At 50.2% G+C, this 22,798-nt stretch overlaps 1 protein-coding gene across 3 annotated transcripts; it reads right to left on the reverse strand.

Annotated features, from left to right (window-relative positions):
* Positions 1 to 1,415: 1,415 nt before the first annotated feature.
* On the reverse strand, positions 1,416 to 22,779 carry ubr2 (ubiquitin protein ligase E3 component n-recognin 2). 3 transcript variants are annotated; one of them, XM_049002688.1, is made up of 47 exons: positions 22,606 to 22,779; positions 19,634 to 19,893; positions 19,271 to 19,349; positions 18,348 to 18,458; positions 17,399 to 17,529; positions 17,114 to 17,252; positions 16,941 to 17,003; positions 16,307 to 16,427; positions 16,116 to 16,220; positions 15,899 to 15,987; positions 15,076 to 15,174; positions 14,373 to 14,536; positions 13,733 to 13,832; positions 13,356 to 13,484; positions 13,088 to 13,271; positions 12,361 to 12,422; positions 12,064 to 12,174; positions 11,499 to 11,564; positions 11,280 to 11,402; positions 11,007 to 11,070; positions 10,806 to 10,930; positions 10,329 to 10,381; positions 10,142 to 10,244; positions 10,013 to 10,061; positions 9,323 to 9,477; positions 9,133 to 9,232; positions 8,755 to 8,864; positions 7,674 to 7,754; positions 6,485 to 6,666; positions 6,194 to 6,393; positions 5,946 to 6,039; positions 4,516 to 4,674; positions 4,341 to 4,432; positions 4,150 to 4,228; positions 3,917 to 4,065; positions 3,767 to 3,822; positions 3,560 to 3,656; positions 3,399 to 3,466; positions 3,141 to 3,276; positions 2,953 to 3,046; positions 2,724 to 2,854; positions 2,518 to 2,626; positions 2,362 to 2,418; positions 2,195 to 2,272; positions 1,889 to 2,059; positions 1,711 to 1,812; positions 1,416 to 1,630 (listed from the first exon to the last, which is right to left on the reverse strand). In XM_049002688.1, the coding sequence occupies exons 1-47, from the start codon at positions 22,687 to 22,689 to the stop codon at positions 1,489 to 1,491; spliced, it is 5,256 nt and encodes a 1,751-aa protein (XP_048858645.1). In that variant the 5' UTR covers positions 22,690 to 22,779; the 3' UTR covers positions 1,416 to 1,488. The 3 variants fall into 3 exon arrangements, with proteins under 3 accessions (XP_048858645.1, XP_048858644.1, XP_048858643.1); XM_049002687.1 differs by lacking the exon at positions 15,076 to 15,174 and adding an exon at positions 14,901 to 14,999 and having other exon boundaries at positions 2,953 to 3,049; positions 22,606 to 22,778; XM_049002686.1 differs by having other exon boundaries at positions 2,953 to 3,049; positions 22,606 to 22,778.
* Positions 22,780 to 22,798: the final 19 nt, after the last annotated feature.

A 22,798-nucleotide genomic window follows, 5' to 3' on the forward strand; every position in this document is an offset into this window, starting at 1 on the left:
CAACACGCACACTAAAAAACAAACAGGCCAACTATTTCTGCTTGTATTTTATTACTGTTTTACAATATAGTACATTGTACCCATTTATACAAGAATTCACATATTAACAAGTCTGTCCATTACATATCATAATAGCACATTCTCAGTACTGAAAGCATGTCACAGTATGGAGTGTGGCGGGGTGGGAGGTCACGTGACAACATGCCAACCGAGCATGGAGGGAAGGGGGCGGAGCCAAGTGTGCACACACCCTCCCACCTAGGGGGTGCTCAGCTTCGCCCTCAGTGGGCAACTGGAAACAGGGTCTGAGATGATTATTTGTCACTACTGCTCTCCTTTAAGACCTGAAGAATTTTGGTGACAGGAGGAGGCTGAGCCACAGTAAATGTTTATGAATGCAAAACAACAAAAGAGCACTTGGCTTAAAAAAAAAAAAAAAAAAAAACAATTGCCAAGTGCCGATGATTCCTGCTCAAGAGAAAGTCCTTTCAAGGTTTAAAAATACCCACCTAACTGCACTTAAAAACCCACACATTTCCTCAAATGAACAGCTAATTCAGGCTTCCAGAAAAGAGGGGGATAAATTTAATACTGGGATTCTTAAATTAGCGGACTTCCATGCCAGTCTGCTCCGAGGTACCCTGACTGAGTGGAAGCGGAGACTGTTATGAATGAGAACATTGCTCCTCGTACAAAAACTATGGGTCAGAACTGAGAGAGTGACCTCGAATCTCATACGCAAACGACTCTAGTGTAGACATGCCAATCACGCAGGCCTACGCCCATATCACGCCATCAAGGCACACGCACGCACACACACACACACACACCAACACTCGTGGGCTCCCAGACTTCAGAATATTGGCTTGTATTCAACTAAGTGTGTTTGGAATTCCTTTAAAAATAAGCATTTTGTTTTAATTAAGGGACTAATTGAACTGCAGACTGCAGAGACACATGCCTACCACTAGGAGGCACATGCATGCATAAACATACTGGAGAGGATCGTAACATGAGAACTGAGGCTTTCATGCAAAGAGAACTTGTGCTTGCTTTAAAAAATAAAATAAAAAATAATCCACATGTAGTGTCTTGCTGAAACACTACAGAAGTAAACAAAACCAAAGCTAACAAATTTATAAATGGATAAAGAGAAGTAAAACAGAACTCTACGGGCATTTGTGAGAGCAAGATGCATTTTATATTAAATCAGAATGAAATGCTACCTTGGCTGAAAGGAGCAAGAAAGAAAAGCATTTTTCATGCATTTTTCGTTTTCTGAGAAGGAGGGCAGGGCTGGGGGGCCATGCTGCATTGTCATGGCCGCCGACATCCTGTGTGTGTGCGCGCGCACGTGTGAGTGTGTGTAAGTGGTGTGTGTGTGTGTGTACGAGAGACCCAGCCCCACCCTCACTGGCTGGTACAACTGCAGTCCTGCGGTGTAGCCCTCATGATAATTGGGGGGGGCGGGGGGTCCAACCAGGAACATCACAAGTGCTGCCAGTCAATCCCCACCAGTGACTGGTTGGCCTCCTGTGCGTGCCCAATCTCTTCCGTGATGCTGTGCTGCCTCCATAGCTTCTGGATTTTCCGGTATCGCTCCTGGCAGAGGTGTAGCGGGTTCCCACGCCTGAGATGGGGGGGAGGGGGTGTTAGAGACATATAGAAGGATATAGGCTGTGTTTAAGAAAAAAAAAAAACGCTTCACACCTGAGTCCCTGGTCTGTTTCGCCGTAGTCATCCAGGTAAGGAGGAGCGTAGAAGCAGCCCTTTGTCTTTCCAGCTAAGAATAGCACCTGGCTCTCCCTGACCCTGCAACACAGACCCGAGTCACGCTTGGCAGCACTGCGTTTGGGGGGGGGGGGGGTACTAACGGAGAGGCCACTACCTGAGGAAGATGCCCACACCGGCCCCGCAGGCGAAAGTGTGGGCGGTGCAGGCCCCCACGTCTTCGCCCTCCAGGTCTGTCTGGCAGCAGTAGCTCTGCGAGCACAGCATGGCACCGCACACCAGGCACAGGGTCGGGGTACGAGACTTGTCACCCCCAGACTTGGGACACCTGGCAGAAGGGGAGGATTCAACACCGGTCACATCGCAGGAAGGACTCTGGCAAGCACAGGCCCTCGCTGGGCTTTTGACTGCTGGCCTGATGGCATGGTGCCCGCAGTGCCAGGCCCTCTCAGAGGACACCTACGTGAAGGTGGAGGCCTGATTGATGAGGGCGCTGTAGTCATCTGGAAGGTCGATCAGCCGATTGGACTCCCGAGGGTAGCTGCAGAGTGATGGACCCGTCAGAACAGTTCAGGGGCCCTGCTGACCTATTGAGGCCCTGTCATCAATGCATGGGGGCGGGGGACTAACCTGACGAGATGGCTACTTCCCTGCAGCAGTCCCTGTACGCTTGGATGAGAGCACCACCTATGGGTAGGGGAGTAGGATTAAGCACATCCACCCAACTGGGGCTACCAGAGAAAGACACAAAGATAACTGCCGACAGGAACGCTCCCCAAATCGTACCCCTGTATCAGGGGGTCCAGCAGATCTTGATTACTGTGGTAGAGCTGCAGTAGGTTGGGTGGCAGACCTAGGTATCCACACAGGTGCTCCCACTGACCAGAGCCCCGGGCTACAGTAGGGTGGGGAAGGACACATCGCCATCGTCAACATCATCAGCACCACCACCACCACCTCGAGGCACAGCACTGCCCTGGCACAGCACTCACCGTGCAGCTCTGAGGGGGTGGGCACCCCATTCAGGTGGTGGAAGAACAGAGCCCCGGCCCTCAGGAAGGGCAGCACACCCGCCTTTACGCAGCGCCACAGGTGCCAGGCCGAGCCCACATCACGTAGGGCACTGTAAGAGACGGGGTCAGCATTCACAAACACCCCAAACCACTGAAAAGCTGCAGGCTAGATGCCCTCCCCAGGACTGTGCTAAACTGGCGTGCTTACCCGCCCAAGTGTCTCCTAAGGCAGCTGTAGAGGGCACTGATGCTCTGCTCCTCCTCACTGTGGCCACCTCCACTCTCCTGGTCCATCATCACCTCTGCTGCAGACATGCACACACGCAGACACACGATTAGTTATCTGCCCAACACCCGCGGTGGCTTCTAGCGCCTTTGAGGCCCTGCCATTCTCACCTGGCGTGGAGGTGAGCAGGACCTGAACCACGTGAGCCACAGTGACCAGGTGAAAGAAGTTCTGCTGAGCTGCGTCCATACTGAGGCCAGAAGAGTCCTGGATGTGCAGCGATGGGTAGGACAGCACCAGGCTCACCTGTCACCATTCAAACAGTATGAGGGTCAGCAGCCATCTGTACATTTAAAATGTGGCTCTAATGGAGGGTCCGAACCATGTCCCCCATGTGCCTGTAGGGCTCAGATCGGAGGGCCACTCACCAGCAAGTGGAACATGTCCACATCCAGTATGCTGGGGGAGCCCTCCACCTCGGGGTCCGGAAGCAGCGCTGTGGAAATATGCCTCAAATCAGCACGCCTGAGCACCCGTTTAACACGTCACGCCCCTCCAGCGGGCCGGTCTGGGAAGCCGGGGCACCCACCTGCTAACAGTCGGATGAAGTGTCCCTGCACCGAGGGAAGAGACGCTGTGGTCCAGCACGCCGCGGAGAACCGGGTCAGGGAGCGTAAGCAGTCATCCTGCAGACCCGACATACAGTGGGCCAGTTACCACAAGTTTTATTCCTGTATTCATAGATCAGACCTCGTCTTTATGCCCATACAGCAGGGGGTGCTAGAGGCATGCTTACCTGTCTACACGGCAAACTACCAAAGAGTGGTTTCTCTTCGTCTACCAAAAGTCGCTCTGGGGAGCAGAGATAAACAGGTTAGTTAACACTGAAACCCATCTGATGTAATATAAACACAAGAGGTGGGGGGGGGGTTGTAGCAGGGCCCACCTATAGACTGGATGGTGTAGGCACAGCTGCCCCAGCACATGATGGGGACGCGGGGGTCCTGTTCATTGGGGTGAACTTTAAGGCCAATTTTGTAGGTAGCCGTCCCAAACGTTGTCAGCATCTCCTTGACAAAACTGGAGAAGGGGTTCCTAAAGGAGTGAGGACCAAGGGAGACGTTCAAGGCCTGGATCCGGAATGTGCGCAGGTCATGGGGGGTACCGGGATAAACGTACACTGGCACGTAGTCAGGCTTGAATCCCTCTGGGGGAGGGAAGTCTTCCATGTTGCTGGTCGCATCGACGGCCCCAGCATCTAAATTTACAGAGAATGGTCGTCAGTCCATCCCATGAAACAGGAAATGAATGCGTGAAGATACACATGCAGCAACAGACAGCTGAGGAAAAGACAGGAAGCAGACACTCACCAACAGGTCTAAGCTTCCTGTGTGCTGAATGCAGGGATTTAATCTGCTGAGAAACAGTCTTCAGCCACAGCCCAAGACCCGGCTGCTCAGTGCTAGGACAGACAGACGTACGCACTTAGTACTTGCAACTGAAATGCTGTCAGTCCTCTAAAATATTCCGTGACCTGCAAACTACCTGCCGGAAACCTTGGGGAGGGGCAGGAGGGGTATGACGGTGTTGCTGAGGCACTCGCACAGCGGACACAGGAACTCCCCGTTTTCCACGTCGTAGCTGGTGTGCACACGTAGCCGCTGCTGCCGCCGCTGCTCCTTAGCCTGCACTGCCTCAAAGTACCTGCAGGGGGAACCCAAGTGACATCTCCATGGTGAAAAAAACAAAAACTTTCTGCACATTTATTCATCGCGACTATCCACAATTTACCTCCAGATGACACACAGCATCCATAAATGCGTTTTTTGACCTGGTGTTTCCGCAGGTAACAATCCTGCCATCCCAAAATCTTTACCATCATGAAACCATCTAATGCAACACCTTGGTGACTTGCTCAAGAAGCCGCATTCATGTATTATGGAATTCAATTTGTTAATGACATTAATAGGCTACATTACATAACAGTCATTTAGCAGATGCTCTTATAAAGCTCTAATCAAATAAGTCTGCTTAGGTATCTTCCAAGGAAACGAAAAATGGACGAGACTGATAATCGGAACAGGAATTTAGTTTGGTGGGGGTGATGATGCATCTTTCACCTCGCCATCTTATACCCCCCACACACACACACAATGAAACGAAGTTAAATACCATTATTTCTGAGTTGGCTGGAGTGTGAATGCGCAGCTAAGAGATTACCGTGCTTGAGAAGGGTGGGGGCTTCTCCCCCATTATTCACTACATCGACAGCTGTTAGGACCACACAACACCCCTTACCCGTTAGTATAAGAGTGGGAATTGTTATACATTCTGTGCTGTTTTTATCTAATGCATTAACGGGTTTCACATGTGAAAGGGGGTCTGGAAATACTTCCCCCCCCAGCAAACCCACTAAGCTCCACTGAGAGACACACGGTTATGCTGCATGCACTGCAGTCAGGCTGTCATGTTGGCGAGTGACGCACTGGAGACGAGCAAACTGATGACTTTACTTGGCAACCACTGAAAAACAACTAGTCTATATTAATGCATATAATTATTGTGTTTGTTTACGTCCATAGACAAAGAGGGAACATGCCGTCAATGAACAATAATTAAAACAATACACACACAAAATATGTACAATAGTCTGAAACCTGCATTTTTTCCCCCCCAACAGTACCAATCACCAACACAGCGCCCCCACACCAAACACTGTACCCCCCTGGTGCCGGACATTACTTCCTACCTAAACCATTATGGTCACTGCCAGCCATGTGCTTCTTATAAACACGAAGGCAGCACATCAGCCTATATACCAAGGAGTGACAGGGCAGTTACCGCACTCTGCCTTGGATCCATCACCTCCAGAACACAGTGCCTGAGCACTTGGTAGCTGGCCTATGTTCCTCCCACGCGCCACCCGTGCGCTTTCCGTGGCCCGCAGACCCCTCCCATGGCGCGCCAAGGCCTACCTTTGCCAGCAGTGAGAATGCATGATGTGTCCGCAGCTGCCAGTGTGCGTGCCGAAGGATAGGTCCGGGTGCGTGAAGAGCGGATCGTGACGCTCTGGAACACCAACAGGACACATATTACCAGCAGGTGGCATGATGCTTAAAGACAACCTTAACAGATTGTCCTGCTGTACTAATGATGGTGCCTGGTGGGGCTGTGGGGAGAGAGGGCTTGAGGCCCAGTGCGCAGCCTGCGCTCTCCTACTCACCTGGGTTAGGCGGCGGCCTGTGGCGGTTCCGGGACATGACGGTGGAGCGCTGCACGAAGGCGGCCAGCACCATGGCCCTGCCGTCCCCACGGATCTCCTGCTCCTCCTGACACAGGATGCAGGTAACTACCTGCCGCTTCTCCGCCGGCCGCGTCCTCCGGGGGCCGACACACAGCAGAGCGGCGTCCGGGGAGCTAGGACTAGTGGGACAAGGTGGATGCATCACTGCGGGCCCCCCCCACTGGTGGTTCACACCCCTTTGGGAGAAGCGGTCCTCCTACAGGATCGTACCTGTGCTCCAGTGAGGCTGAAGTGGAGGCGTCCAGCTCCTCCAGGCTCTGCTGGAAGAGCTCCTTGTTCTCGTCGATAAAGTGCCGCTGCATGGCCGACATCTGCGCCATGATCTTCTCCCGACGCAGTCGCGCCATCTCCGCCTTGCGCTTGCGCTCCGCTTTGTCCTTGTCCCGCACCGTCTGTGGTAATGAGGGCACATCAGTTACAAGTGCAAACCCATAGGGGACTCATTGAGCTAAACCAGCCCCCCCCCAGGACTAAGGACGTTTTTCCACCACACCAGGTTCTGCAGTTCTGGCGTTTTCCCACTGCTGAAAAACTGGTACCAAATGACATGACAGCGCGAGGCAGGGTACTCTGTACTGAATTTGAAAAATGGATGTAGCATATTATATGGCTTGGTGATGTGCGACGTCGGTGTTAGCATTACATGCTACGCACATAATTCTTACGTCGCTAGTCAGCTATATTTTCTTACTTGCAATTCTGTATTTGTGAAATTTATGAGCTCCTTTTTTGTTTTATAAATACCCCAGTATTTATTACAACAAAATCACATCGCTAGGACAGCCCACCGCACGCCGACATCGCTAGGACAACACACTATATGTATTAGTATATTCAACAAAATACTTTCTCATGCCATCCGGATCTTTTCGTTGTATATATATATATATATATATATATTCTTATGACCAAAAGCAAATTTTTTTTATTATTTTTTGAGTTTGCAACTGTTTTCAATGTGGCATTTATACTGTTTCAGATGCAGGCTATTTGCATAACCATTTCCAGTCCCACCCCAAAGTACCAAAGTAGTACCCCAGCTGGTTTGCCACTTCAGGTACTGGAACTCAACTAAAAGTCAATGGAAAAGCAAAAGTACCTTATGAAAAGTGCAGTACTTGGTGCAGTGGAAAAGTGCCCTAACATGGGGGGTCCTGTCCCAAGCAGACACTACCTCCAGTGTTGTAAGAAAGGCTGAGGACTTTTTTCAGACTCACACTACATAACATCACACATACAAACAACTAGGTTACACCAACAGAATGAAAATGCACATCTGTAAAGGAGGTTGCTGAAAGAAATTCCCATCAATCAAAATTCATGGTTTTCCAAGAGTTATGCACACAAAACCATGTTAAGATTCTGGCGGCCCAGAGCATTAAAGATTGCCCTCTCCTACCTCCTGCTGGTTCTGGCCTCCGCTGTCTGTCACAGGGCTGGTACTGCTGCGCTCTCGCATCGTCTTAATGCTAGCAATGGTCTGTGGGGGGGGCCGAAAGAGAACTCACACTCCAAACACAGTAACTCCAAATTTATTACAATCCCACCCTATTTCATACTGCCTCCCATTAGCTCAATGTAGCGATAGCTGCCATTTATGAAAGCTAAAAAAACCACAAATCCTCTTTCAAAGATCTACATATATAAAACAATTCAGGACTTCAGTGCATGACCTGCAGACAAAAAGGCTGCTCTACTACCTCATGGTATCTGCAGCTCATACTACAGGGGGGAGGGCAGTGAGATCCCACCACAGCATACAGCAGGGCTGGCCAGCCTTATCCAGAATGACCCGTTGTGTATGTGCGTTTTCACTGCAACTCCCTAATTACCAATTAGAGGACTATGCAGGGTTTTGCTAAGTTACAATGTATTACTGGCCGTTCTATTACTTTGTAGCACAGAAATCCTAGCTCATGTAGTTTCCTGTAACAGTAATGGTGTTTAGAAAATCACCCTGCCTTTACTCCCTATTGAGAGCAAATTGCAAAGTGCTATCCAATGTAAATCAGCTAACAAAGACTGAGCAATCAGGCTTCCGCGAGGCAGCTCATCACCATCTTCTGGTTCCTGCCTTTTATCTTGTGGCTCCTGCCTGACTGGTTTATTGTCTTAGACTCTGTAAAAAGGCTGGTATCACACACACACACGTCAGGAGAAGGTTGAGAAGTCTGTGCATAACTGCTGCACCGAGCATCATCTGCAAATAAAGTCCTTCCTCCTAAAGACAGCTGGTTCTTTGCTTAAGGCAGAAACAACTGAACGTAACAACTGATTTGCTGAAGAGTCCTCACACATGGGTTTGAACAGCAGACCTAAAGGTTATCCCAAAAACCTGCATATACACCGGCCCTTATAAGACCCACTCATGGTTTACAGGGTGTCTTCTTGACAGACACCGGACCTGCAGGCTGTTGTTACAGCAGACAGGCCACCTGAAGAAACTGCACAGAATGACCCTGACTGCAATGACGACGCACCTTGAGGATCCAGCGGATCATGTCCTTGTGCACCTCCAGGTGGGCTGCGTTTTGCAGTGTCTCCAGGAGAGCCAGGATGCTCGGGGTGTTACTGGGTGCCTCTCCGGGCCCTGGACACACACATGGACATGTCATTCCAGCTAACAGGACAAAGCAAACAGGAAAACCCAGAGATCCACTGCACACCGCGATGGCAGAAAGCCTGTTTGAGAGGTCGACACTGCACACAGGATGCCAAACACCACACGCTGAGTGTGAAGATTAACTATCGATCGGGAGTCTGTCCGTTCATCTGGAAGACATCTTTATCTACCCGGACGACGCGGAGAGAAGTGTAAATGCTCTGTGGGACTGTTTGCGCACGGCTGAGTGACTCACGGGAGATCTTGAGGGTGAAGCTGAAGGTGATGTCGTCGTCGCTGCTGCTCTCCAGCTGCTGCTGTTCCTCCAACAAGGCCATGCCTATAAGATGGAGCACCTGGCCACACACAGAACCACCTCAGATAAGCGTGAACAGAACCCACCCTCCCCATCCCCCCCCGTGTCACGAACGCGCACGCTTGCTCACCCTCTGCAGCATCGACTCCGACCAGTGCCCCCCGCTGGGCTCCACCGCCCACTGCAGCACGGCTCCCAGCATGCCGAGCAGCACGTCACACTGCAGCAGATTCACCAGGCTGGCGAAGAGCGGGCAGAAGGGGGGCAGAGGAGGCGGGGGCAGTGCTGGGGACACGGGAGGCCTGCATCAGCCACTGAGTCTCACACCGGCACAATCTCTCCATGTGGGTGTAAAAAAACTCCCTAACTGTGATACCCAGACAGAAGATTGGTGCCATTTTCCCAGAATCTTATTTATGGTCGCCGGGTGGTGACATGGACCAGAAGAGTGTGTGGGGGATTTCAGGCACGCATCAAATACATCCCAAAGGGCTTTAAGCACTTCATTTGGAGGCACGATTTAACTCCATTAAGAATTCAAACCAAAATGAATCCATTTCAAACCAATAGACCGCAGATCAGCCTACCATACACGTACTCAGGAGCATTCAGGCCCGAGCCAGGCAGCGTAAACTGGCACACAAACGTCACTGGCATGTTCATACGGACCCATTCTTAAGGTCAAGTGGACCCAGCTGCTTCTCAGAATGACGGACCCGGCCAAGAATGCTCACCCAGCGACCTACACGGCCACGGCCCTCACTGACACGCGCTACCTCAGGCAGTATGAGCAGAAGCTGCTGGGAGAGGCGTCCAGTACCTGAGTCCTCGCCACTCTGCCTCCTCAGCTTCCGCTGGGCCTCTTCAGCCTGAGGGACGAGGGATCAAAATGAGGGTGTCGCCTTGGTAGCTGGAGCCCTGCTGATCGGTAAGGGAGGGGGCAGCCTACCTTCGACTGATCGGCACGCAAGTAGTGATAGAAGTAGAGGTTGAACTGCTTGGCACATTCTGGCCTCAGCTCATAAAGCCCCCGGCCTGTAACTCCTGGCTTCCTGTGATGATATGGGGGGGGGGGATTACATATAGGTTGAAGACAGAAAAGGAGTGGCTGATGGACAAAAAGAGGAAAACCATACTTGAACAAGGCCACAGAATCGATGACCCTCTCCATGCCGGTCTCCTTGTTCTCCTGTAGGAAAATCAAACTTGCATCAGTCACATACCAACCAGCATCGTCTTGTCACTACATCACCACTAGGGGGCAAACAAAGATAGGAAATGAGGCAGGCTCTTGCTAGCCGAAAGGTGTGCTCACGTGTGCTTTAACATCAACACGCCACGTGCCGCACATTTTGGTCAAGTGCTGTGGCCCTTCAGGCTCAAACAAGCATGGGAAAATCTTGCACTCTGCGGATGGATGATTTTTAATTTCCAATATCATCAAGCGTGGAGGAGCAGGTCGAAATTGAGACCCTTCAGGTTGATTCTTGTGCGTATGGATGCCATGTTTACACAACCGAGACGCCTGTTCAGCATCGACCTCTACTAATTAACTACAAAGAGTCCCAAACATGGTCCACTGGCTGGCCCTGCACCCCACCCCCCACGCTCACATTCTCCGGCAGCGCCTTGGCTAGCTCGCTGTGCGCCATGGGCCGGATGCACAGCTGGTGGATGATCTCACGCTTGATCTCGTCGCTGGGCTGGACTTGGCCGATCCCCGGCGTGAACCGTTCTCCTGGAACACGCACATGCACGTGAGGTGAGCCCAGGCCGGAAGGCAATATTGGGAGGTGGGGGGCACTCGTACTCACCCACAATCATCATGATAAGATGCAGCATCTCCTCGATCAGGGTGTTGTTCTGCTGGATCACATCCTGAGGTACAGACAGCAGTCAGAGGAACATCTGAACTGGCCTCAAAATCTTCACCCACAACCTTCATTTGCTTTATTGAAGTTACTGACTGGACACTTCATCATTAACTTGATCTGTTATTTTCTCACATCCTGCACACTTCAACCACAGTTCCCAGAGCACCCCCTGCTGGTCCACGCAATGTAATGCAGCAGGAAGGAATCGGGCACCTTGTTGGAGTTCTCTCGGCTGTGCCGTTTGCGGCCGTCGGCAGAGCTGAAAATGTGATAGAGCTCGAAGCGGCTCAGCACGATCATCAGGAAGTGGTTTGGATCCATCATTGAGGCGCCAGCCTGGGAATGAAGGAGCACATGAGCAGGGCTGAGCACCCAGGAAGAAGCTGGGGTCACCTGCACATGGAGGGGGCAGGGGGCGGCCGGGGAACGCACCTGCAGCATGACCAGGTCCTTGTCAAACATCTCCACTCTGCACTTCACGTTGTGGTAGTAGTAAATCTGGAAGTGTGGGACACGAGAAAACAAACATTACATTCCCATCAAGTTTTGCATTATTCACTTAAAAAGGAGTTTCTCACGAATTTCTCACAAACCCGTCTAGGAGTGATTTAAACAGCAAGGATGGAAATGATTATGACCATCTCAGAACGCATGCGGCGCTCATGCAAAGGCAGCAACAGTAAACTGTTATTCAAACGTATACTAGATAATCCTGAAAATCATTAAAATTGCAAAGCTTGCAAAGGTTTTTCCCCACCCTAATGAAGTAAAAAAAACCCTGTGTGCCATCACGTCCCACACTATAAAACAGCCTAATCTCAGCCTAGCTGACCAGCAACATACTATGTTGGTATTAATAATTGCATATTGTTCAGCCCTATAATATATACAGTGGAAAGCCAACACCTTGAAGTACCGAAAGTATGGTACCCGACACGGCGGAAAAACGCCGGCAGAAACGATGAATGCCACCGCGTGAGGTCATCAGCCCACTCACCTGATTGACCAGAGAGAAACCATTCCTCCTCCACATCCCAGCATGCACCTGAGCACAAAGCACCAAGCAACGCAGGGGGTGCTCTATCAACATGGGGGGGCTCAGTTCACTCTGGAGGAAAGGGGTTCGGGTTACGGGATTCACTTAAGTAACACATCCTTTAATGCAGCTGACCCTTTCAATGCGAGGTAGGCAGGGTTTAAAGAACTGATCAAATTGTCAGAAGATTCATGGCACGTTTTCAATGTGACCCTACCAAAACATGGAGGCCTTCCAAAACGCAAAAGCAGCACTCACCAGGGGGAGCCGTTCAGGGAATCTGTAGGCCACCTCCGTCTTACTGAGCAGAACATGCAGACCTGGGGGACAGTGACATTTTCCCAGCTGTCACATCAAGAATACAAATGTGTCTCTGCTCCAGGGCCGGTGGCTTTAATACACAAGCCTCCTCCAGGCCAAACAACTGCTGAACACACAGCTCGTACCGCCAGGAGCTGAGGGAAGCGTCTTCAGCCCACAGTGACCCCAATCTTCAAGCACAGACAGCTTCTCTAATCCCAACCGTCACTCTGTTCCAGGGATATTTTGGCCAGTAGCTGTAGCCTACAATAAGATTTACTAGTCCTGCAGCCCTGCGATTCACTTCTAGCCCAGGCATGACCTGCCTTCTGCGAGAATGTCAGGGTTATTTCCATCTCTGCACATCTACATGAGCTTAAACACTGGGAACATTATGTCCATTTTTCTTTTGGGGGGGGGGGGGGGGGGGGGGAGGGGGTCTGTCATGTTAAAGGTCCACAAAATATTAACGGCTGCTGCCCAGACAGGTCAAATCTGACCAGTTGTGCAACCTTTGAGCCAGAGATTTCTGAGGGTCAGACCCACTAAACTCCTTTAGATAACACACTGAGAGTCCACCATCACAATAAAGGGAATGGCTGAGGAACAGCAGCATGTGGAATACTGAATTGAGAGGCCCGCTTGCCAAGAGCAGAAGAGGGAAGGGGACTGGGCAGAGGCTCACCTGCAAGCAGGCGCGACACAGGCAGGTGGATGATTACTTTCTCCTGCGACACGCAGTAGCGGAAGGTGTCCACCGAGTGGCCGCACATGCCGAGCGTGATAGGCTGCTCGCCGTCCGCAAAGCCGCCATGGCAGTGGGTCAGAGCCGCCAGGCACATCCGGTAGGCCTCGATCAGCACCTTCTCCTGGGCACGGGGAGAACAGAGGGGTCAGAGGGTGGGGCAGGTAGCTTTTCAGAGGGTGTGTGCGAGTGAGGAAGGGAGACTCACATCAGAGGCACACCACTCCTGCATCATGGAGATGATGTGTGTGAGCTTCATCTGCAGCGTAAAGGCCGCTTCCCACTCGGGCTCCATTTCAATGTGCTGGCCCACCTGGCGCACTACAGGGTCCATGCCCTGAGGAAGGAGCAGTCGAGCAGGACATTAACCCCCACCCAATCCGTCAGGCTCGCCCCCTCACCCCACCCAATCCGTCAGCCCCGCCCCCATCCCACCCAATCCGTCAGCCCCGCCCCCATCCCACCCAAAACCTCTCAGCCCCACCCCTCAACCACTTCAGCTCCACCCTCCTTCCACACTCTCTCCCACCTTAACCCTCAGCCACATCCTCCACTTGATCCACACCTCCTCCTCCAAACCCCCACCTGCATGCACTTCAGCAGCTCCAAGAAGGTCTCAAACCCCTCCAGAAACTTCTCCCTGAGTTTGTCAGTCCACTCTGTGGGGCGGCTGATCAGTACATACCTGCAGAAGAACATCTCACTAGTGACATAGACGTCATCTCCTTACAGTTACACTCACACACATACATTCACTCATTTGCATAAAAATTCATGACACAAAAAAAACTGTGCACCGGATACAAGTTTATAATCTTTGTATCTGCAAAATCTGATATGATATGAGAACCTATGCCTTTATTATTTAAAAGGGTGACCAATAATTTCACGAGTAATCTTATATTTAGACCGATTATCCCTCTCCAACCAGTCTGTATCTGTAACGCATTGAACTGCATCATTCTTTGTCATTCTTTTACATCGCATCACACCGCACTGAATTGCACTGTATTGAATCAAGTCATGTTCAATCACACTGCGTCGTTACAGGGGAGAATATATTACTAGTTGCTTCATATGTATCTTTATTAGATTGTTGGCAATACATCGAGATGTGTATCGCATCAGCCTCTGATGGAGATGCACATCCCACACTCACACACACACACACACACACACACACACACACACACACACACACACACACACACACACACACACTCACTTGAGGTCCCCGAGGAGGCTCTGCACGCGCCGGAACTTGAAGGCCTGCTGGGGTGTGTAGCGCTCGAACTGGAATCGGCCCTGCAGATCTCTGTGTCGCAGATGCTCCACGAAGGTGCGGATGATGGTGGCCATCAGGTTCTCTTCCATCATCAGCATGCGTGCCTGGTTGTTTTTGGAGGGGGGGGGAGTTAAAGGGTCGCGGACCGAGCCTAATCGCCGGTCCTTGGGTTTTACCCCTGGGCGCCGAGGCCGAAGCTTGTAAATCCAAACTGGCGAGCGATAACCCAACCTCAAAGCACTGAGTAATGAGATCAGAGCTCTCAAATCGGCACCGTTTGGATCCGGGCAAACGGGTCGGAGTGATGCAAGACTAAGAAACGCTTCCTGGTGTCTAGACAGCCCCTCTGGTTTGATGTTGAACACAAACCCACACGCTTTTAAAGTGTGTGTATAAATAGATAACAGGAGTGCAAGAGCGCAGTTCTAGAAGATTCTAATGATCCCGCCCCATGAGGCGCCTACTCACCAAGGAAGGTACCGTGAACATTTGCACGGAGAGGTCCGTGACTGAGAACTCCCTGTCGTGGTCGTCCTTCACATAGTCGCTCTGCAAGCGCTCATAATTCTGAATGGGCAGGGGGGTGGGTGGGGGCACAAGAAGGCAGAATTGTGTGTGGGGAGGGGGGGGAGGTGGTACTCACCATGGTGGGCACAGTGAAGAGCTGGACAGACAGAGATGTCACTGATACTACACGCTCATGATCGTCCTCCATAAAATCTGTCTGAAGGCGCCAGTAATTCTAAATGGGGGGAGGGGGAAGAGATTCACTTCCAGGTCAAAAGGCAGGCAAATGTCCCAGTGACCTCTGCCCTTTGTCCTCCCCCCCAGCAATAAGGCCAGCAGGCTGCAGAGCCTGGACCGGGGAGGGGGCGAACTAGCCCACATAAGGGCCCGGCCCCAGACTCCCTTCAGCTTCACGTGGACCGGCTTCCAAGCTCAGATTTTAGGAGGGCGGCTGGGGCGCTATTCCTGAAGTCATGGCGTCATCTCAGAATCGATCACTGGCTGCGTACATGTTTATCTTTTAGTTAAGTTGGGGGATATGAGATGACTGGAATACATTAGGAATAGGAGCCCTCGTCTTACCTACTGCACTGCTGAAAACTACAATCAAAACTTCTACACAAAGCCAACCCGTAAGCAGCCGGCACTGAAAACCAGCATTAGAGATCAAATTTTATGTGGTTTACAATGGAATTCACTAATTCTGGTTACATTACTCTTGATACCAGAAACTCAATTTTCTAAAGAGCACGAACAACCTTCAGAAGCCTTTATGTTAATGAGGGCAGGCTGTAGCAGTTAGTTTGGGCTGTTTTCAGCTGCTGCAGCAGTTTCACACACACACACACACACACACACACACACACACACACACACACACACACACACACACACACACACACACAGACACAGACACAGACACAGACACAGACACAGACACACACACGGAGGTTTCTCACTTTGGCAAACTGAATGGCGAACAGCTTCTTATATTTCGGGTCCATGAGAAGGCTGCTCATTAAGAGCTGGTGGTAGACGTTCCTCGCACCTGGAGAAGAGCCACCGGCATGAACAGGGGAGAATGCCAGAAATGGGGACCCATTGGAGACCCCTGTGGCCCCACTGAACGCGAGCCCGCATGGGCTGCACCTCCACGTTAGCATCTTGAGGACCAACCTTTCCACATCTTGGAGTCACAAAGCATAAGGGTGTCTACCAGGGAGCTCTCCCCTAGTAGGCCCTTCTCCAAGCCCACCTGGCACAGGATCCTCCGCAGGGCGTCTGTCAGGGGGGGGAGGAGAGCGGCTGTGACGCACAAGCAGAGACATGAAGGGGAAGCGTTGGTAGCAGGTGGGGAGGAGACTGACCAGAGTATCCGATTACCTGGCCCAGCCAGGCCAGGGCTTTGAGGGCGAAGCACTGGTGAGCCACCACTGAGGAGTGCATGACCTGCACGCGTAGGGGCTTGGTCTGCCGGCTCGTGTTCCTCTGCGGGGGTCAGATGAACACATGGGTCAGAGACACCAGGGCCTACAGCCCCGCAGCAATAAAAGCTTTGGGGGGCTCTGAAAGCCATGGCTGATTAGGTAACCACACGCCACTGGCTGCAGATTAAACCAGGCTGGCAAACACCACCCACTGCGGCCCTTTAAGTACCACTGCTCATCACAATTAAAGTACAAACTCTTCATTGTCCGCCAGAGAAATGCAGGCACAACATTAGGGCCTGTGACGGATGTAGGAAAACCTTGGTGAGTTCAGGGCCTCTCAGAACCCTAAATTTGGCAGAAGCTCATTTAACCACCAATCAAAATTATATCCAGGGCCACAAAGGAAGTGCCCATACTTATCATTGTCCAAGCCATAAGCTCAAAATTATGGTAAACAGGAAGCAGATTGCAGATGGGTGCTACACCACAGCTGGGAAAGTGTTTCACATGCAGTGTGCTTACAGGACAGTGCAAAATACAGTCCTCCACCCCCACATAACAGGAGACTCACCACAATGACAGTCTTGGCCTGCTCGCAGAAATGGAAGTCGCCATAGCGGACAGACTTCCGCCCCTGAGAAGCAGAAAAAACGCACACATTAGGAGGCAGGCAGATGGGGCGGAAACCTCACGCTGATCCAAATTACACCGGGTGGGGGGTTGGGGGGGGGGGCGGTCACTCACATCTCTGTCTACCGTGGTGGCGAAGCTGACTGCCTCCTTCTGGGTACAGTTGACAGCCTTTTGCAACGTGTAGATGACCTGCTCGTAGGTGTGCACCTCATCGTTGAACAGCATGCAGTAATATGTGTCCCCCCGCTCCCTGGTGGAGGGGACGGCCGGGAAGTAAGCCGAAGTCTGTCCACCCCATCATTCTGACCCCCTCCACCGTCAGTCATTCAATGACAGTGTTTATAAACAAACACCATGAGGCCTCAGCTGGCTGCCTGATTGGGGGAGGGTACTTACGGAGGTTCCAGGCCAGCTGGAAGCTCGTTTTCCTCTTCCCAAGTGAGCATATCCACAGCGTACCTCAGCATGATGGCGAACACGGTGTAGGTGCGAGTGATCATGTCGGCTGAGAGTTGATCCAACGGGTCCTGTGGGCCATCACACGGGGCGACACGCATGAGACACGCAAAGGGCAGCATCTACTAGGCCAAAAAATCAGCAAACTAAACGCGACATGGTGTCGTTTCTGCATTCTGGCCAGGAGCACGTGAAGGCGGCCCAGGGCACAACATTTAGGTCTCACAGAGAGGCCTTGCAGTGAGGACTGTATTCTGATTTTCCAGTGTGAAGAGCTGATTTACAGGACGTGCATGTATCACAACACTGATGTCTGACTCTGAACTGCTAATTTTCTAAGCAGCACATTAACAGGAGTCTCATAATGCTAATGCAAGCGGCACACTGTCGTTTTTTTTTTTTTTTTTTTAAATGAGTAAAAGCTCTAAATTATAAAAACAAACAGCCAGACATTTCACAGAAGCAAATTCTACGTGAAATGCAACACCCGGCCGCGAAAGCCATGAAAATAACTGACCCACCCCCCCACTACCGACTGCCCCCAATTAAAAAAAAAAAAAAGCCATTCACACTCCATTAGTAATGCATCGCTAATGTTTACAGGAAACGGCCATTTATGGATTTTAGTTAAGACTAAAACCTGAATAAATAAAACCAGCCAAGATGAGACCATAATACCAGAATTGGGGGGGGGGGGGGGGGGGTAGGAATGCACCTGTCATTTGTTTTTCTGAAGTGAGGGGCATCTACTTACACTTATCTGCTCTTGCGATGGCAGCCACCACCCACCAGGCAAGATGCCAACCGAGTCAAGGACTGAAATTTCCTCCCTTTACGTGACAGATTCTGACCCGGTACTGAACACCCTTCCCTCGGTTTAACGCCTCACCTCCTGTGAGGAGTCACTGATGCTGGGCTCATGTTTCTGGCAGTAAGGACCCTTTTTCCAGGCTTCCGTGTCCCCACAGTCACAGAAGCCACCGCCCCCGGAGGTCGTCATCTGCAACGGAGGCACGCGAGTCAAAGGCGGAGCACTTTCTCACACACGCGTACACACAGGTACTCCAGCACATGTATCCAGATCCTTTAAGCAAACATCTTTAGCTGGTCTCACATGCAGACACACACACAGCCTGTACCATGCAACAAAATGCTGCCACCTGCAGCAGCAGAGATCAGGCACAGATAATGCACACACATATACTCTAGAAATGTGTCCTCTGCATTTAACCCATATGTGAGATCGTGACATAGCAGGGGGCAGCTAATTCAGTGCCCAGGGAGCAGTGCTTGGGGGTGGTACCTTCCTCAGGGTACCTCAGTGGTGCCGAGGATTCGAACCCAATCTTTCAATTACAAGTGCATTTCCCTAACCATTAAACCAACACTGCCCACTTGATAAAATGTTTTAAAAAACTAATGAATATAATATGAAATTAGCAGTGGGTGACAGCAAACATTATCTTGTAGTTAATCAATGCAATTAAAATGACTTCCAGGGTACACCTGAAACTCCACCAATCAGACTGCATATTATCCCAGGTGAGAACAAGGATGATGCCATTACAGGGTGCAAATTACTTATGCGAAAGGTCTGATTTCAGTTTGACCCGGCCTTTGACATGGAAAAATTGACAGCTGGGCCTCTAATCTTTTGAATAATATGCGAGTGGTGCCACAGCCAATAGGCTCTTGTGGGTGTGGTCTCACAAAACCCACATGACAGCAACTAAGAGCGACATTGGTGAAAGCACTGGCTTCATGGTGGAGAGAATGGGTTACCGGACCCCACGTGTGGGTGCATGTTCCTACCCTGTAGCGGTGTCCTTTATGCACGCTGCCCAGGAAACACTGCATACAAAGGACGCAGGTAGGGTCGGCGGCACACTCCCTGTGGGCATGGAGGAGGAGGCACACGGTGAGAGCACATGCACACAGGCACACACACATGGCTAACTGCAACCCCTGCACTTAGCTGTGACCTCCTGGCCAAGTGGGCAGGTTTCCATAATCCACGGTCAACGCCATGCAAACTGGGATGGGCACCGTAATGCCACTCGTCCTGTCTGCCTAACAGAGACCCAAAGCCTCGCAGACTTCCTCTTCTTCAGGAAGTCCGAAGGTCACCCTGCTGAGAGCCATGACAACAAGCGGTGGAGAGAGAAAATCCCTCACCTGCAGGAGTAGGTGGGCTCGCCCACCTTGAAGACATGGCCGCACAGCTGCGAGGGCTGGTTACTCTGCTCCAGCTTGGCCAAGCCTATGGAGGGGTCCTCCCCACACAGGTACCACTCCAGCGGTCCCTGCAGAAGCAGCTGGGCCAGAAGATCCTCATTCTGGGGGTTCAGGTTGGGCCCCAGGCAGTAGATCTTGGGTACATAGCGAGCCAGGTGCTGGTAGACTGCCTTGGGAAGGTCAGAGGCTTGGAGCCATTTCTGTGCAAACAGAAGTGGACGCTTCATTATTCTGACAGTAACTGTGCTGCCTTCTAAATACAAAGCCATAGTCCACCATAAGCCAAAAGGATGCCAGCCAAAACACAGTTCTCTTAGATCCCCGCCAACCCCCAACTCATAACGGTGAACACACAGAACTAGGTGACAGAAAGAGCAAGTAACTGACACTGCAAATGGAAGTGAGTGATGTATGAGTTGATAGAGAGATGGCTGGATTAAGGATTATACAATCTTACACTGCAGGAGGCTAAGATGAAACATTGAAGTGTAGTTTCTCTTTAGTGAATTGCATCCCTCTATAGTAACCCGTCCCAGAAATAGTACAATTTTGTACCAATAAAGAAAAGGTCATCTGACTAATGGTGTGTCCAACCAGACTAAACAGTAGTATGTAAATGCTGGCCTGAGTCAGTGAACACAAGCTTTGGGGCCAAGCTCTCAGATTAAGAAGAGGTAAACATGTCAAGTGAGTCGCTTTGAGTGCGTGTCTGTCTCTGCCAGCTGCTTCATACATTGAGTCTGTTCTGGAAACCCTTCACTTGACAGACAACACCCCTCCCCCCCCCATTTGAAACCAAAAAAAACAAAAACAAAAAACAAGATAATAGATTGGACTCGTGATCCCTGTATTACTGAAGACGACTTTTCTTTTTCAACGAAGCCTTGCTAATACTACACAAAGTATTCATCTTAAATTAAAAGGGGCTGTGAAAATGAAGACCATTCAAGTAAGTCAACAATCTGTGGATAAGACGGCTACATTTATTACCCCGGAGCTTTTCGCTGCTAGAAAGTTCCTGACATGGCACCAGGAAAAACATGGAGCCCCAGCCGGTAATCATGCGGATTCACCATCCATATAATCTACTTCATCAAAAGGTAAACATTTCAAAGCGTCTGAAGAGCTGTCAATAAGGTGGCCGTGTTTTACTTATCTTAAAACATACCAACCTACTTGGAAATTCCCTGCCGTGTTCAGACAAGCACCATCTCCCTGACAGAAACTCAAATACCCTGTGCAAAAGCATAGCATGGGGAGACATTTCTGGAGATGTATGCTTCTGCTTGCGTGTTGTTTTGATGAGACCCCCACTTGGGACATGCTACCACTCCAACACACCCCACCAAAACCCTGCAGGTGTAACTATATGATACACAGCGGGGCATCAAACAGCTGCTGTTCTCAGCTATTACACAACCAGTAAACAGATTTCTACACAATATACTGCACGTGTTTTTAGAATGGAGAAAACCCCGAACCAACAGGAAAAAAAAAAAAGTTGCTTACTTTTCCTCTGTCCTCTTTCACCAACTGCCTGATACCCAACATTTTCCGCCCTGTGAGACTTTACACATACAGATCCAAAGGGGGAATCAGTTCTCCCTTATATTTAAACAATGCACAAGGCAGCTTCTCAGCTGTGTTTAAAACAACATCCAGACAAGACATACTAAATATATGCAGAAACTGCATTTTTGCTCACCTACAAAAACCACACACACACACAATGCAGAAATGGCCATCGTATAGCACAATAATCACTCTTGCTCATTTAAAAGCACAAAGAGGAAGAGATGCGGTATTCCAAGCTTATAAAAATCAGTTAAGCCACAGACAGAACTCAGAAATTCCTGTTAACTGAATAGATGACACAAAATCACTCATCAATGTCACAAACAAGAGATTTTCAGTTAAATGACAAAGATCTGCTAAGGTGGATTTAATTTTGAACTTTTATGGCCGTTTCCTAAATAAATATTCATACTGGCAAGCTGACACCCAGACAGGTGTTTTCTCTGTACAAGAAAATTACTGTAGATTTTGTAATCCATGTCTCCTTAAGCATCCACGCCATATTTTATAGGTACATGAAAACAAAATATATTAATAACTCACCAATATTTGACAGTAGATAAAACATTTTGTACGTAATGAGAGTGAGCTATTACGAGACTGCACTATATAGACGTCAAGCTATGTGTGTTTGCGTACATATTTCAAAATTTGTATTTACTGTCAGCAGTTAAACGCTTCCAGATCAATGGATTCATTAATACACCGCGAGGGTGTTAATCTAATTCTGCCTTATTCTAGTTAAAACTGGAGAATATAAATGTTAGCAAGCAAATCATTTGACAGTTGGATATTTTGATCAAATGGCTAGTGTGTGGCAGAAACACAATTACAGTTAACCTGTAATGAGAAATCACAGTTAAAAGAGGAATACGTTTACAGTTACACCTAACATTCAATATCCACAACTCCAACTAGTTCACAGGCGCATCCTATTAGTTAGTTAGCAACGAGAATAAGCCGCAAAGCTGTTTACTTGGAAGATAACAGCTGTCTTTGCGAGCTAAACATACAGCTGTAGACAAACATAAACTGTAACAGTACGGGGAAAATATTTTACGACAATACAAATCGTTTTCGGAATGTCAGAGTTACCGAGAGCACTGTCAGTAAAGGCTGGGGGAATAAATGTCATTTTCAGGACGTGTTGTACAAAGCAGCGTTTCGCTGAGCCAGCTGAGTTAGCAGGCTAACGGCGCAGCAAACTAGCAGCTAGGGCCGCAAACGGGAAAACAATCCGAGCTCGGAGGGGAAAATTTAGCAACTTTCATCACGCCGCAGACAGTGAGCGACTCCCTCGCTTAGCTCCGCCGCCAAGCACGACCGCTGTCGCCTACCAGGCCCGTGTCCTTAGCGGAGAAGTCCAGGAATTCACTGCACAGGGCAGACGGTGGTTCACGATCTGACTCGGCCGCAGCCATCTTGAGCAGCTCGCTCTGGCCCTCCCTCGCGACCAGGTGCAGGAAGCGGAAATCAGGCGCCGTGTGCCACGCGCCGTCGCCGCCACACGCGACTCCCGTTTAGCTGATC

Source organism: Brienomyrus brachyistius, unplaced genomic scaffold (genome assembly GCF_023856365.1).
Source record: "Brienomyrus brachyistius isolate T26 unplaced genomic scaffold, BBRACH_0.4 scaffold71, whole genome shotgun sequence".
NCBI classification, from domain to species: Eukaryota; Metazoa; Chordata; class Actinopteri; order Osteoglossiformes; family Mormyridae; genus Brienomyrus; species Brienomyrus brachyistius.

Bases quoted from the DNA above. Each gene is read 5' to 3' on its own strand.
- ubr2 (XM_049002687.1), bottom strand. From the start codon at position 22,689: ATGGCTGCGGCCGAGTCAGATCGTGAACCACCGTCTGCCCTGTGCAGT. The intron at 12,423-13,087 runs GTGAGCCTCTGC...ACTGTCCCCCAG, and splicing joins TGTGTCGCGCCTGCTTGCAG to GTCTGCATGTTCTGCTCAGT. The intron at 11,403-11,498 runs GTGCGTTCCCCG...CTTCATTCCCAG, and splicing joins AGGACCTGGTCATGCTGCAG to GCTGGCGCCTCAATGATGGA.